The sequence below is a fragment of the Cervus elaphus genome, chromosome 11, assembly GCF_910594005.1.
Source record: "Cervus elaphus chromosome 11, mCerEla1.1, whole genome shotgun sequence".
NCBI classification, from domain to species: domain Eukaryota; kingdom Metazoa; phylum Chordata; class Mammalia; order Artiodactyla; family Cervidae; genus Cervus; species Cervus elaphus.
The window spans coordinates 74,924,548-74,940,148 of record NC_057825.1 but is presented as its reverse complement, the minus strand read 5'-3'; the positions used below and the strand labels follow the sequence as shown (position 1 = coordinate 74,940,148).

Genomic DNA, 15,601 nt, shown 5'->3' with positions numbered 1-15,601 from the left:
CAGAGCCAGCCAGGTAACAATGACCAAGCACACGAAGGCACACCAGTGCTCGCTGCTGAAGGCAGCACAGTCCCCGGGGGCGCCCATGTGATCCTGTCTCCTCATTCCCTCAAGAGGCTTTACTATAACCTCCTTTCTCTGGGCTCAGTGGAGGAGGGGAGATTCTTTTTATGGTGAAGAAGTGCCAGACCAACCCAAGGCTCATGAGAGCTATCTCCCCAGCTTCCTAGAGAGTCCCCTAAGGACAGGTATATGCAGTTCTTACCTTGGGACAGGGGAAATGAAAGTGCATCTGGCTTGCTTGGAATATACTGCTTTCCTTAATGAATTCATGCAGTTTCATGGAGGACAACCTCCTAGGGAAAGGGCAGGATGGGGAAGGGCAGAGAGCAGAAATGGAAAGACAAATAGATAATAATTATCAGCCAAGACTTTGCTCATGCTGATCCTTTTGCCCAAATCCCACCTGCCCTTCATGTCACCTCTTCCACCAAACCTTCCCCAGCTGCTCCAATCAGAGCAGCACCAACCTTCCTGACAGCAACAAGAGATTGCATTATGGGCCCCAACTCTTCTTCCTGCCTCATATCGACACTTTTTATACTATGTCTTCACAGTTCTTCCCACTAAAAGGATGGAGTACATTTCCCCATCATTCGACTTTGAGTTTGGTCAAAGCCAAAGCTAATAGCATAAGATGGAAGTGATGGTATGCCAATTCCAAGACCTCTTGTGCTTCTCCCATTGCCATGAAAAGAGCATGCCAAGGCCAGCCCACTAGCCCCAAGAAGAGGAAGAAGCCGCCTTGACCAAGCCCCCAGAGGAGCCTAGCCTAGATCAGTCAACTCTTAGATGTCTGAGTTAAATAAATGTTTATTGTTGTTACATCACTGAGATTTTATGGTTGTTTGATAAACAACTGATACAACTACACTTACCACTTATTATACACTTGAGTACTTGGTGATTTTTAATAGCAGCTCATTAGTCATACATAATTGTTTCTCTGGGCAGGTCTCTCCTAGTTAAGACCATCGGATTTAGCAAATGAAAACACAGGATCCCCAGTTATAATAAATTTGAATTTCAGATAAACAACAAAGAATAATATAAATATGTCCCATGCAAGTTTCAGAACTTATTTATACTAAAAATTATTCATCTAAAATTCAAATTTAACTGGACATCCTTAAATAGATTTATCTGGCAATCCTACTCCTAGTGCTCGAAGCAGGATCAACATCTTACACAATAACTGTGAGATAGTTCCTATGGTCACCATCATAATTCTGGGAGAGGAAAGCCATGGTTCAGATAAAGATTTGCAACAGGGAGTTCCCTGGTGGCCTAGAGGTTAGTATTTGGGGCTTTCACTGTTGTGGCCTGGGTTCAATCCCTGGTTGGGGAACTAAGATACTACAAGCTGCCTGGCATGGCCAAAAAACACCTTTCAAGAAGGTAGCTGTTGAGCACTTTCTTCTCTCCAGTGACAAACCCTCTTGTAATAGAGATGGTGTGGTTATCATTTTCACAGCCCCTGTGTAGGCAGGTAACGGGCAAAGGCAGTAGCTTAGTTTCACATCAGTGCTACAGGGCAGCACGGCACTTAGTCGCTGAGTGGTGCCCGTATCTGACGCTTGCAACCCCGTGGACTGTAGCCCACCAGGCTCCTCTGTCCACGGGATTTTTCAGGCAAGAATACTGGAGCGGGTTGCCATGTCCTCCTCCAGGGGATCTTCCTGACCCACAAATCGAACCCACATCTCCTGCGTCTCCTGCATTGTAGGCAGGTTCTTTGCCCGCTGGGTCACTGGGAAAGCTACAGGGCAGGCGAGTGGGCATATCCTTATTCCCCTCCACAAATGAGTACACGGAACATCAGAGATGTGAAATAACTTTCCCTTGGACATCCAGCTAGAAACAGTAGCAAAGCGAGAATTCAAACGCACCCCTTTCTCTCTCCATATGCAACCCTGCCTCCAGCTACCAGCAATGTTTTTTGTCATTTCCACAAAACTGAAGACAACAAAGACTCTTCCCCAGCACCCAATCTCTCTACTGTTCCCACTCAATGCGTTCAAGGAATAATCGAGGTTGTATCAGTTTGCTAGGACTGCCATAGCAAAGCACCATAGACTGGGTAGCTTAAATGACAGTGGTTTATCTTCTCACAGTTCTGGAAGCTAGATGTCCAAGGTCAAGGTGTCAGCAGGGTTGGTTTCAGCTAAAGGCTGTGAGGGAAGGATCTGTCCCAGGCTTTTGATGGTTGATTTTCTGTGTCACCTTGACTAGGCCCTGGGATACCCAAATATCTGGTTAGACATTATATCTGAGTATGTCTGTGAGGATGCTTCTAGAAGAGATCAGTATTTGAATTGGTGGACTGGATAGATAGACTACTCTGTTTCAGTGTGGATGGGCATCATCTCATCCTTTGAAGGCCTGAATGGAGGAAAAAGGCAGAGGAAAGCTGAACTTACTCTCTCTGCCTGAGATATCAGTCTTGGACCGGGACTTACACCAGCAGCGCTCCCGGTTACTAGGCCTTCAGACTCAGGCTGGAAGTTATACATCAGCCTTCAGGAGTCTCCCACTTTCTGACAGCAGATCGTGCCACTTCTCAGCTTCCATAATCACCTGAGCCCCTTCTTTATAAGTTCTATTTAAACGTAAGATGGGGCTCCTGTTGGTTCTCTGGAGAACTCTGATATGAGACCTCTCTCTTTGGTCTTCAGACAGCCATCTTCTCCCTCATCTTCACATCATCTCCTCAGGTACACATCTGTGTTTCCGTTTCCTCAGTCACACTGGATAAGGACCCACCCTAATGACCTCATTTTAACATAATCACCTCTGTAAAGACCCTTATCTCTTCATGAAGTCACATTCTAAGGTACTGGGGGCTAGGACTTCAACATATGAGTGTGGGGGGTGAGAGGGCAAACTCCGGCCCATAACAAGGTTTGTGGAGCTAACTGTGACTCATCTCAATGCAGCCTGCATTTAAAAGAGGAACTTCAAAAGAAGAGACTTCAAATGATGGAATTCTGGATTTCAAGTGGGGGAATTCTAGTTTTCAAAGTGGTCCCTAGGGGTGCCGAAGGCCCACCCTGTAGTTCTTCCTAAAAGGCACCTCAAAGGTATCCCACCTTCTGCCAAAGGGGCCCTAGCGACTGGTGGAATGTGTGTTATTATGAGGACAGGCGATTGTGATGGCGGTCAGGCTGTGGAATCTTGTGAGGCCAAATGTTAATGCCTCAGAAAATGTCCTTTGGCCCCAACTGGCAGTGTTGTGGTTTTCTGGATGGCAATGGAGGATAGGGAAATGATGGAAGGCCTAGGGGCAGGAGAAAGTTGCCCAACCTTCCCCAGGATGGCGCCTGATGACCCCATGTCTGAAGGAAAGCCAAGGGCTTCGTTGGTAAGGAGGATGCCTCTTCCCACTTCCCCAGCCTGTCCCAGTGAGGGGAGGAAGAGCACAATGGGGACACCACGAGCTAGGGGCTGAGTGCTAGGAGATTCCAGAGAGCAGCTAAGAGGGGGCTGACATGCACCCCGTCCCACACTGGCACCTGGCTGTATCCAGGGACCAGGGAGCTTTCGTAAGATTGTGAAGTCACCTGAAGTTGCCTTTGCTCTCCCACATCTACCTCTCCACTTCCCAGGTGGCTCAGATGGTAAAGAATCTGCCTCCAATGCGGGAGACCTGGGTTCGATCCCTGGGTTGGGAAGATCCCCTGGAGAAGGGAAAGGCTACCCACTCCAGTATTCTGGCCTGGAGAATTCCATGGGGTCCCAAAGAGTCAGACTCGACTTTCACACACACATACACACATCTACCTCTCCATGGGTGGGGGGCGGGGGTGGCTTTCTTCCTCCTACAGATGGGGATCCGGGTCCTCCTATACAGGGGTACTCAATGCAGATCCTAGGTTTCTTCCTACCTCTGTCAGTTAGTATCTAACTGATCCCAAACTAGTTGTGGGGGTGGGGTGAGTCACCTGCAAGCAGCGATTTGAAGATCACCAGGAAGACAGACTTCTACTCAATACCCCCACCACACCCACCTGCAAATTTAGGGCGCCATTCCTCTGTCAGTTTCCCTCTCCATCTTCTTAACTCCCAAGGTCCCGATAACTCCTTGTAAGTTTCTCCTAAGAATTCAGTCTAGATGCTTACAGCTCACAACACACTTTCAAGCGCCCCCCGGGGCACGGTGTCTGGGGCTGCGGGTGCACGTGGGGTGGGAGACGGGGCCGCCCCAGGCTGACTCCTCCCATCCCCTCATTTCCGTCTCCCCAGCCCCAGGAGGCAGACACCCCGAAGCCAGACTCCTCCTACGACCACCTGGAGGAGATGGAAACTTGTGAGGACGCAGGCTGCCCGGGGCCTCCTAAGTCACTGTCCTCCAAGGCTGGCCCGGCTGCCACTAAAGGACAGGCGGGCGATGGACCCGAACCCGCGGAGCTGCCCTCGGTCCCAGCCGCGGCGGCGCCGGGGACCCCGGTGCGCGAGCGCAACGCCGAGATGGAGCTGGAGAAGGTGCGCATGGAGTTCGAGCTCACGCGGCTCAGGTTCCTCCACGAGGAGAACGAGCGGCAGCGGCAGCACGCGGAGGTGATGGAGCAGCTGCGGCAGCAGGCGGCGCCCCGCCTGGTAGGTGACGGTCCCGCCGGGCCGAGGGTGCGGGACGCTCGGGCGGAGGGGGCCCGGCGGGACCTGCACAGGAAGCCGCCTTTATCCGTCTGGCGGCTGCGTCCCACCCTACCTCCGCTCGCGGCTTTAGCGCTTCCGTGCTAAACTCAGATCCAGCTCTTCCAGGAAGGTTGACCCCAGAACCACCTTGTCTACGGTTGTCCTCCTTAGGGAAAACTCAACATTTCTTCTCGGGCTGGATTCCCACCCCCCTCCTCTCTTCTCGGCATCTCTTAAAACAGGATGCCTGGGCCTAGACTGCAGACACCCCCACCCTTCGCGCCCCCTCCCCATCATGTGCCCTCCAACGCTCCCCCACCCCCAGCCCTGACCCCCCCACCACTGCTGCCTGGCCGGTGGATTCTGATAGAACCATCCCCCGCCCCACCACACACAGACACACACCTCCCCTGATCAGGGCTGCATTTGTTCTATTGGATCACACTGCCTTGCTGTCAACTAAAACTTAGATATCTTTTGGCAAGAAATGGGCCACTCTCCCCTAACCTAAAAGTGGATAGAAAGCCTGTGTGTGATTAAATGGGATGGGAAGTTCCTAACACTGTGGCTGGACCATCATAAAGCGCTAAATAATGAAAGATGTTATTGTTTAAAGCAGCACTGTCTGAACTTTAAATCAGACAGTTCTAGGTTAAAATCCTGGCTCTGAAACATATGAATTGCATGACACTGGGCAAATTACTGATCCTCTTTGAACCTTGGTCTGCTCATCTCTAAGGCTATACCTACCTCATAGGGTTGTGGGGAGGATTAAATGAAAGAATACATGTGAGGCATTCTGAAATGAGCCTGGCACATTGAGGTAAGCACTCAATAAATGTTAGCTATTACCATTTTTATGTACTCACGCAATTCACTTCTTGACCCAAATGCAACAACCTATGTTCATCACTTTTTAATTTTATTGGGATGTAATGTATTAGCTATGCTTCCCAGTTCTGAGTCATCCTCAGTTCTGAGAAACGTGCCTTCTGGCTTTATCCGAGTCATTGCTATAATTGTTGAGGAGGATATGACCTAAAGTAAATACCACTGAAAGATCTCCCTACAGGTTAGCAATGTTCCATTAATCAGCACCCTTGAGTTACATTTTCTCCAGCTCACATTTCTCTACCTTGTCCAGAAAACTGTACTGATACACACAGTATCAGAATTAAGTTTCCCAGAATTAAGATATTACATGACAGCATTTCCCCAACTGTCTGGTCCATGTTCTTTTTAAAGAAAATTAGGTTGGCTTTGCATGATTTGCTCTCAATGAATACATGCTGGCTTCTTAACAATTATCTTTTGTTTTTCTTGCCCATGAAATACTTGCTTTTTAGTCTGAAAATCTTTCTCCTTGCTGGAGGAGATGGAAATCTTTATAGTCCTACCTGCTCTCTGTCTTAACTTAAAAAAAAGAGACGTTGGAAGTGTTTTGAAAAGTCTAAAAGATTTCACAAATGCACAGTTTGTTATCAAAATCACAGATGTCAGTCATTAGCGTGCAGACCACCAACAGTGGCAAAGAGTCTGTGGACACAGAGCCACACCTGGTCTGCAGAGAAACACAGTATCCGTCCAGCCCTCCAATCCCACCCCAGAACACCTGGTTTCTTCCTCTGGTCTTCTGCCTTCCTTGCCATTCATTCTAGAGGCAGCTTTACTGGAGTCAATTTCTGCCCTCCTCAGTTTTATTTAGTTGCCCTCACATTTTATGTAGTTGTTTCAACAGTATTGTGTTCAAAACCCCACCTTTAACAATATTTTACAAAAGCGTTTTACTTCCTGTGCATTTCCGTGAGGAGTTGAGTTGATTTTTAAATTCCCAACTCTCTTTTTCTGGGTGGGTGGGTGAGTAGGTAGACAGTTGTTATTGTATTGAAAAATACCTCTGAAACATATTCATGTTTCTAGTGAATTCAGAGCATCACCAACCCCGCTTACAAAAAATACGGCATGAGTTGAAAAGATATTTTAAAGAATGAACCATAGGTGTGATGCCTTCTTAACTGCAGATCATACTAGTTACATCAGCTTTTACTCCACTTATATGTTAATGCTTTCTACAGTTTAATTGGGGATCTGTTTGACCTTAATCACATAGATCCTGGAAAAGAGCAACACACAGGCAGAAACTGACCCTCCCCCACACCCAAGACCCTGAGGGTTTAGGGAGGCCCCATCACCTGTCTACTACCTGTCCACAGGAGAGACACACCCTGGGCTGAAGGATCACAGCCTGTCCCGATGTGACACAAGCCAGCACCCAGAAAATCAGATACAGGCATTTGTGCCCAAGGGATGCCCTCTCATTGGGCCACCATCCAGCAAAAATGGTGGGGCGTCAGGGGAGACCGTCTAGGAAGCTAGCCCAAGATCCAGTGTCCAGATCTGGGGATCTCTGAGTAGGAGAGAGACTGCCCACGTGTGGGGCCCAGAGGCTGCATGGAGCGTACAGAGAAAGGAGGGCGAAGGCCAGGCTCAAGAAGTGAAAAGGATGAGTCCCCTCTGTGCCAGTAGCCTTGCCTGGAATTTTTCATTCTTGTCTCACGCTTCCTCCTCACCGTCTTGTGAGGTGGGCACAATTACCCTCACCTTGGGTGAGGAAGACAGCCTGCCTGAGGTCACATTCCAGAAGGGACAAGAGCAGGAAGGAAGCCCAGGTCTGCCTGGTGCCCCGGCCCTGCTTGGTCGCTTCCACTCTCTTCTTTCCCCACAGTTCTCGGGAGGCCTCCAGGACCTCCTGCTTCCCCAGAACCAGTTCACCATGTTCCTGTACTGCTTCATCTTCATACACATAATCTACGTCACCAAGGAGATGATCTTCTTTCTGTTCTCCAAGCACTACCTGTTCTGCATTGCGGCCATTTTGCTCTGTTTGATTAAAACTTTATGGTCATACTTCCAAGTGCCTTCGCTCTCTCTCCATCACTGGGCACCTCCTTCCTTCACCTGCGCCCCCCTCCCCCAGTCAGAACTTGCTGTTAGGAAAGGTTTGCTGTCAAACATTTACACCTTAGTGTGAAGAAACGTGTTTAGGCCTTGTACTGAGCCTGAGTTCTCACTGTGGGTGAAGACACTTTGTTTCCCAAGAGGAGGATTTCAGAAGGTAGTAGGTTAAGGAGGCATCTGTAGGGAGAAGGGGTTTAGAAAGCCTTTCCAGAATCACAGAAATTATACCATGACTGGGCTGACTTGGGATCCACTGAATCTGCTCATTTAGACAGATCTTGTCTGAGGTGTGGGGAGCTGAGGGAGGTTCCCCAGAGACGTCCACATCCCAGTTCCCATATGTTACCTAATGTGATTAAAAAAAAAAAAAAGACTTTGGGATTAAATTAAGGCCTGGAAATGAAGAAGTGACCCTGGATTATCCAGATAAGCACAGTGTAATCAAAAGGGTTCCTATAAGAGGGAGGCAGGAGGGTGAGAGGCAGAGAACATGTGGCCACGGGAACAGAGTGGGGCGTGATGTGGGACCACGAGCCAAGAAATGCAGGCAGCCTATAGAAGTCAGAAAAGGCAAGCACACGGACTCTTTCCGAGAGTCACCAGAAAAAATGCAGCCCTGCCAAAGCCATTTTAAATTCCTGACCTCCAGAACTGTAAGAGAATAAATAAGTTGCTTTAAGCCACTACATTTGTAATAATTTATGACAGCAGCGAAACTAACACAGGAAACTAACACAAAAGCCAAAACTCTGTAAACTCCTTCCAGCTCTGCAGACATGTCAAGATGGCATCACCATGCCGCTGGCCCATTTAACCCTGGCCTGAGCACACAGTCCATCACACAGGCCCAGAGCCTGCCCTCAGTCACATGCGATCCAAGAACAGAGATGCTGAAGCTCCAGGGAGCCTAATCATTGGGCAGTACAGGCCTGGGTGAGGTGGGGGCAAAATCTGGGCATACTCCTAGGGGCCTTGGGAAGGAGGCACTGATGTCTGATTAGATCCACAACAAGTCAGCAATGCTGCTCTCGTGGAAAAGTAGAAGGAGAGGGGACAAAACCAAACAGGCCACACAGTCCAACCCTCAAATCACACACACACACACACACAGCTAATAGCGGTCTACAATAGACAGGTACACAGATAAGCAGGCAGCAACAACTAAAAGGAACAGACTCTGGGCACTAGAGGGCACAAATGAAGTGGCCCAGTGTGTGTGTGTTCAACTCCCCTATCCCCTACCCCGCCCCCCTCCAAAACACACAGAAGGTTGTCAGCTGCCCAACCCCACCAGCCCCATCTGAGAATGATGGTCAGTGCAGGAGACTTCAAGAATAACACAGCAAGCTGAATGGACACAGCTGTGCAATCAGTCAAGTCTTTTTCTTTTTTTGACCCCTCTTCTTCCTGGACATGAGGCTCTGCTTTAAGAAGAACAAAAGAATACATTTCTGTCTTGTTGGGCTCTCTGAGTGATGCTGAGTGAAAATACATGAAAAGAGAAGACCACTCTGGGATTCAATGTCAGGACACATTATCATGCACCAGTCCACAGTGACTTCTTATTTTCCACCCAGTTCAATGTGTCCATTCCCATTTATAGCTGCCTGTGGCAGGTATTTACTTGAAGGTAATAAAACTGTCATTTCTCATTAAACTTTCAATAGAATTTTTTTGCTATGGGTCACTTCTCACAATCTCTTAATTTGATCTGGGTTGCTGGGGGGCAAGGATTGAGGCAAAAGAAGGAGAAAATCTTGCTTTATTGACTATACCAAAGCCTTTGTGTGGATCACAACAAACTGTGGAAAATTCTTAAAGAGATGGGAATACCAGACCATGTTACCTGCCTTCTGAGAAATCTGTATGCAGGTCAAGAAGCAACATTAGAACCCAGACATGGAACAGCAGACTGGTTGCAAATAGGAAAAGGAGTACGTCACGGCTGTATATTATCACCCTGCTTATTTAACTTATGTGCACAGTACATCATGAGAAACGCTGGCCTGTGAATGAAGCACAAGCTGGAATCAAGATTGCCAGGAGAAATATCAATAACCTCAGATATGCAGATGACACCACCCTAATGGCAAAAAGTGAAGAAGAACTAAAGAGCCTCTTGATGAAGGTGAAAGAAGAAAGTGAAAAGGCTGGCTTCAAACTCAACATTCACAAAACTAAGATCATGGCATCTGGTCCCATCACTTCATGGCAAATAGATGGGGAAACAATGGAAACAGTGGCAGAGTTTATTTTGGGGGAGCTCCAAAATCACTGCAGATGGTGACTGCAGCCATGAAATTAAAAGACGTTTGCTCCTTGGAAGAAAAGCTATGACAAACCGAGACAGCATATTAAAAAGAAGAGACATTATTTTGCCGGCAAAGGTCCATCTAGTCAAAGCTATGGTTTTTCCAGTAGTCGTGTATGGATGTGAGAGTTGGACTACAAAGAAAGCTGAGCGCCAAAGAATTGATGCTTTTGAACTGTGGTGTTGGAGAAGACTCTTGAGAGTCCCTTGGACTGCAAGGAGATCAGTCAGTCCTAAAGGAAATCAGTCCTGAATGTTCATTGGAAGGACTGATGTTGAAGCTGAAACTCCAATACTTTGGTCACCTGATGTGAAGAACTGACTCATTGGAAAAGACCCTGATGCTGAGAAAGATTGAAGGCAGGAGGAAAAGGGGATGACAGAGGATGAGATGGTTGGATGGCTTCACCGACTTGATGGACATGAGTTTGAGCAAGCTCCGGGAGATGGTGAAGGACAGGGAAGCCTGGCATGCTGCAGTCCATGAGGTCACAAAGAGTAGGACATGACTGAGTGACTGAACTGAACTGAAGGAGGAGATCAGGATATCAAAAAGATTAGGGCCCAGGTGTTTAATCTGCCAGAGCAAATAGAATTGAGAGTTTGCAAAAAAACAAGTGCTATAATACCATTTATTTAATCAACCTGTTGCCAGGTAAAACTAGATTAAATACACCCATTTTCCTTATAAATCTTTAGAGAAAGACTGAGTAAACTTTCAGTTGTTAGCATCTCTTCTCACCCCCTTAGCAATGTGCATGAAATCTCCCTTCTGTCCCTCCTCCTACTCTGATAGAAGACCGGAGCCAGTAAGAGAAGATGTGCCCTCAGTAAAAATGAGAGCAACTCATGGTCACTCCCCAAACTTGGTATAGGCCTCCCAGTTCAGTTGCAAAGCAGGAAATCAGAAGGAAGCGAGAGAGAAAAACGAAGAGAGATGAAAGGGATAGAAAAAGGCACAGCCTAGAGTTACCAAGCAGGCAACAAGGCAACATACAAGCCCTTCCAGAGCATCTCCAATGTGCCTGGTACTTGGTTACATGCTTTATGGAGGCCTGGGAGGTAGACATGTATATCATCCCCATTTCACAGACAAGGATACTGAGGCTCAGAGAGGTTAAGTGATGCGCCCAAACCATCTGAGATCTCAAGTCTGACTCCAAAACACATGATCTTTATATACTTACACACTCCTAAAATCCTGCCTCGGAGGATTTCACAGCCTTGCTGGGGAGATGCAGCTGATACACACTAAAGTGTAAAGAAACTATCAGGCACATAGATCTCAGTGATGAAGGAGATTAAACGAGAGGGCCCTGGAGTACAGGATGATCGGAAGTCTTCTCAAAAGAGCAGCTCACAGGGGCCGGTAAGCCTGGGACAGGTAGAAAGGAGCAGGGAGAACTCACCTGAATTCAGACCAGTGTGGGATCTTAATTCAAAGAAAGGAGTAGGCTCATCCTCACTCTGGTGAATAACAACAGACCTGGAAAAGTGATTTGGAACCAAATTTTATAGTTTTGAATGTTGGTCTGAGGAATGTGAACTTAATCTCCTAGGAAATAAGAAATGTTCAAACTACTGTGCTGTTGCACTTATTTCACATGCTCAAAATCCTTCAAGCTAGGTTTCAGCAGTACATGAACCAAGAACTTCCAGATGTACAAGTTGGATTTGGAAAAGTCAGAGAAACTGGAGATCAAATTGCCAACATTCATTGGATCATGGAGAAAGCGAGGGAATTCTAGAAAAACATTTACTTCTTCATTGACTATGCTAAAGCCTTTGACTGTGTGGATCACAACGAACTGTGGAAAATTCTTAAAGAAATGGAAGTACCAGACCACCTCACCTGTCTCCTGAGAAATCTGTATGCTGGTCAAGAAGCAAAAGTTAGAACCAGACATGAAATGATAGACTGGTTCAGAACTGGGAAAGTCTGTATATTATCACCCTGCTTATTTAATTTATATGCAGAGTACATCATGTGACATGCCAGGCTGAATGAATCACAAACTGGAATCAAATCTGCTGGGAGAAATATCAACACCCTCAGATATGCAGATAATAGCACTCTAAAGGCAGAAAGTAAAGAACTAAAGAGCCTCTTGATGAGTGTGAAAGAGGAGAGTGAAAAAAGCTGGCTTGAAACTCAGCATTTAAAAAAGTGAGATCATAGCATCTCGTCCCATCACTTTATGGCAAATAGAAGGGCAAAAAGTTGAAGCAGTGACAGATTTCATTTTCTTGGGCTCCGAAATCACTGTGGACAATGACTGCAGCCATGAAATTAAAAGATGCTTGCTCCTTAGAAGTAAGCTATGACAAACCTAGACAGTGTATTAAAAAGCAGAGACATCACTTTGCCAACAAAGGTCTGTATAGTCAAAGCTATGGTTTTTCCAGTAGTCATGTACAGATGTGAGAGTTGGACTATAAAGAAGGCTGAGCGCTGAAGAATTGATGCTTTCAAATTGTAGTGCTGGAGAAGATTCTTGAGAGTCCCTTGGACTGTAAAGAGATCAAATCAATCAATCCTAAAGGAAATCAACCCTGAATATTCATTGGAAGGACAGCCACTGCAGCTTCAATACTTTGGCCACCTGATGAGAAGAAACACCTGTGTGGAAGAGCCTCTGATGCTGGGAAAGATTGAAGGCAAAAGGAGAAGTGGGTGGCAGAGGATGAGATGGTTAGATAGCATCACTGACTCAATGGACATGAATTTGAGTAAACTCCAGGAGATAGCAGAGGATAGAGGAGCTTGGCATGCTACAGTCCATGGGATCACAAAGAGTCAGATACTACCTAGTGAATGAATAACAACAATAGTGACCCTCCCCCAAAAAGGGGAAATTCTTCACCCATCCCCTCTCCTGGGGACCATGTTTTTGCCTTGACCTTCTCTTCCCATTTCCAGTCTAGGAACATTCACTCTAACGTCCCCATGTGAAGATTGCATTTAGCTGTAAAAGAAACCCAGTCACAGTGGCTTAACAAAGTAGGAGTTTACATGTCTCAGACACTAAGAAATCCCTGGTAAGGCATGTGATGGTGAAATTCCGTGATGGTGAAATTTCTCTAGGAAGTCATAGAGAACCCAGTCATAAAGGACCCTTCTTTTCATTCCACCATCTTTAGCATATGACTTTTATCCTGCTCACTTCATGGTTTTTAGCCTCATAATCTCAATATGCCTGCCGTGGCTCCAGGTATCAACTCCTGTTCAGCAAAGGGGGAAAAGAAATGAAGCCACCTCTGAAAAGCTTTCCAGAAAGATCCACTTAGAGACTTCTGCTTGCATCTCATGGGTCAGACTGGTCGTGTTGCTGCTCCTAACTTCAAGACATCTTTAGAATAGTAAGTTTTTTGCCTGGACACTGTTCCAGCCTTGAACAAAATTAAGATTCTGATAGTATGGGGAGGAGGGGAAAGAGAGGGGCAGATATTGAATAAACAAATAACTGTATCTACAGTACCTTGCTGCTTTCTTAGGCCCAGCTCCTGCTCCCTGCCTCAGTGCTAAGCCAGCATCACAGTCCTGTCTGGGTTGAGACAACTGGGTGGAGCACAGCTATGGCTAAACTGGGTCTGGCGCATGGCTGCACTTCTGCCTTAAGGCCTCACTCACATACCACAGCAAGAAGGTCACAGTTTTCTCCCAGTACTGGACTGGAACAGCTCTGCCTTCATCCTTTTGACCTCTGCCTGAGGCCCCAGGATCTTACACAACAAGGGCCTCAGCCTTGCCTGGGGGCACACCCCTTGGTGCTAGGCTGCTGGAGGAGGCCAGTCTGCCCCTAGAGTCCCTCCCCTTCCTGAGTCCCAGATCCCGCAGAATAGAACCCAAACAGATCCTACACAGGACACTCCACTACAGCCCAAGCAATTAAGCACTAATAATAGTTTCAAGCAGTCTTAGGAAGAGAAAGATAGAAGAATCTTGCCTGCTGTCACAGTGGAATCACATAGATTGCAACCCTGAGCCCAGGGACAGGCTAGGATCCTGGAAATGCTCAGATCTGCAAGGAGGGAAGAAGGAGCAGGCTTGGCTTCCAAATTCCCTGCCATCTCAGTTTCTAATCCCACTTCAACAGGCGACGGCAAGCAAGTTGGTTAAGCTTTCTAGGCTTCATTTGGGTGACCTACCAATTACCTAGGTGCTCAGGTTTAAAAAAAAAAAAAGAAGAAAAGAAAAAGGTGGGGGGGTGGAGAGAATAGGACCAAAAAGCCTTGGGTCTGATTTCAGAAATTCCAATTTAATTGGTCTGAGATCATGTCCAGAGAATTTGGTAACTTGAACACTGCCCCAGTTGATTGTAACATTTTCAGCTTCATTACAAAAACTAAATCCTTGTGACTCAACACATGATCTGAGGACAAGCAGCTCCAGGTATCTTAGAAATGCAGCATCCCAGGCCCCACTCTGGACCCACTGATCATTTGTTTTTGACAATATTCTCAATGACTCTTGTACACGTGGACGTCGCAAAAGCGCTGCTCTAGGTGAAGTGATTCAACCTTTGTTCAGTTGCAAAGACAGTGCTCTCAGCCTGGAGGGTCTTGGGCTGGGGGCAAGGGGAGAGTCGGGGGTGGGGGGGGGGGTGTGGAGGCAAGACAGGAAAGAAAGAAGAGAGGATAACCAAGCGTGCAGCCCCTAGGAGGGCTGTGGGAGCCCCCCTCATAGCTGGCAAGCACAGGCTGAGTGGCCATACTTCTGCCCCTCCCCTCCATGCTCTTCACCAGTCCTTGCTCTGGGCTTCTGAGCAACCAAATAATTGCTCCCAGCACTCCGCAATTCACCAGAAACTTCCGGCATCCCCCCAGGCCTGTCTCTGCCTCTGTCCCTTTTATGATCTGGCTCTGTTGTAGCTTGGGGAGAAATCTTGCTAATATACATTCATTCATTATTTAAAGGTTGCCACTGTTCTTTCAGGAAGGTTAAGCATGATTAAAAGACGGGATTTTTTTTCCACAGGGCACAGCAGAAAAGCTGGGACTCCCGCAATTTTAAGCTGTTTTGGCCAAGCCTTGTTGCATAATTTAAAGTCTGTGACTCATTTAGATTTAATTAGCCAAAGGAGTAGCAGCTGCAGGTTCATTAGTTGGTATTTATTAAGCACCCTCAGAGGGCTAGGTCTGCTGCTCTTTAAGAGCTTTGGACTTGCAAATTTCCTATACTTTAAGAAAGAGGGGATCCTGGAGAGGTTTAGGAGGCAAGCATTTTGGTTCCTCAAGAACAAAGGGGTGGCATCAAAGGTGTGGCCTGGAGTCAGGAGACAAATCCCCCAAATGCCTCTGCCAAAAGTCAGTGATTTAGGGACTCAAGGTGACAATGTGATAAGAGGGTGCAGGCTCAGCTGTACAAATGAGAGGTGTTAGTAAGAGAAGGGCAGAGAATGTAGGGGTCAGAGACCTGACTTTAAGAAACGAGAGATGTGGAGCAATCAGAACTCAGCTCCAGGATCTTCGGGGCCCAGTGCAGAAGGACAATGAGGGTCCCTTGTTCAAGAACCACTGAGGATTTCAAGGTGGGGACAGAGGATCCTGGAACCAACTGTGGGGTCTGGCTAAGTGCAGGCTATCCCCCCACCCCCCCCCCCAGTGCTGTGGTGGTCCACCCATGAGCCTGGCCCT

At 47.2% G+C, this 15,601-nt stretch overlaps 1 protein-coding gene across 1 annotated transcript; it reads left to right on the top strand.

Moving 5' to 3' along the window:
* The first annotated feature begins 3,257 nt into the window (after positions 1–3,257).
* Positions 3,258–7,726, top strand: TMEM247 (transmembrane protein 247). The gene is made up of 3 exons (XM_043917194.1): positions 3,258–3,421; positions 4,303–4,656; positions 7,421–7,726. The coding sequence occupies exons 1-3, from the start codon at positions 3,305–3,307 to the stop codon at positions 7,724–7,726; spliced, it is 777 nt and encodes a 258-aa protein (XP_043773129.1). The 5' UTR covers positions 3,258–3,304.
* The last annotated feature ends 7,875 nt before the right edge of the window (positions 7,727–15,601 follow it).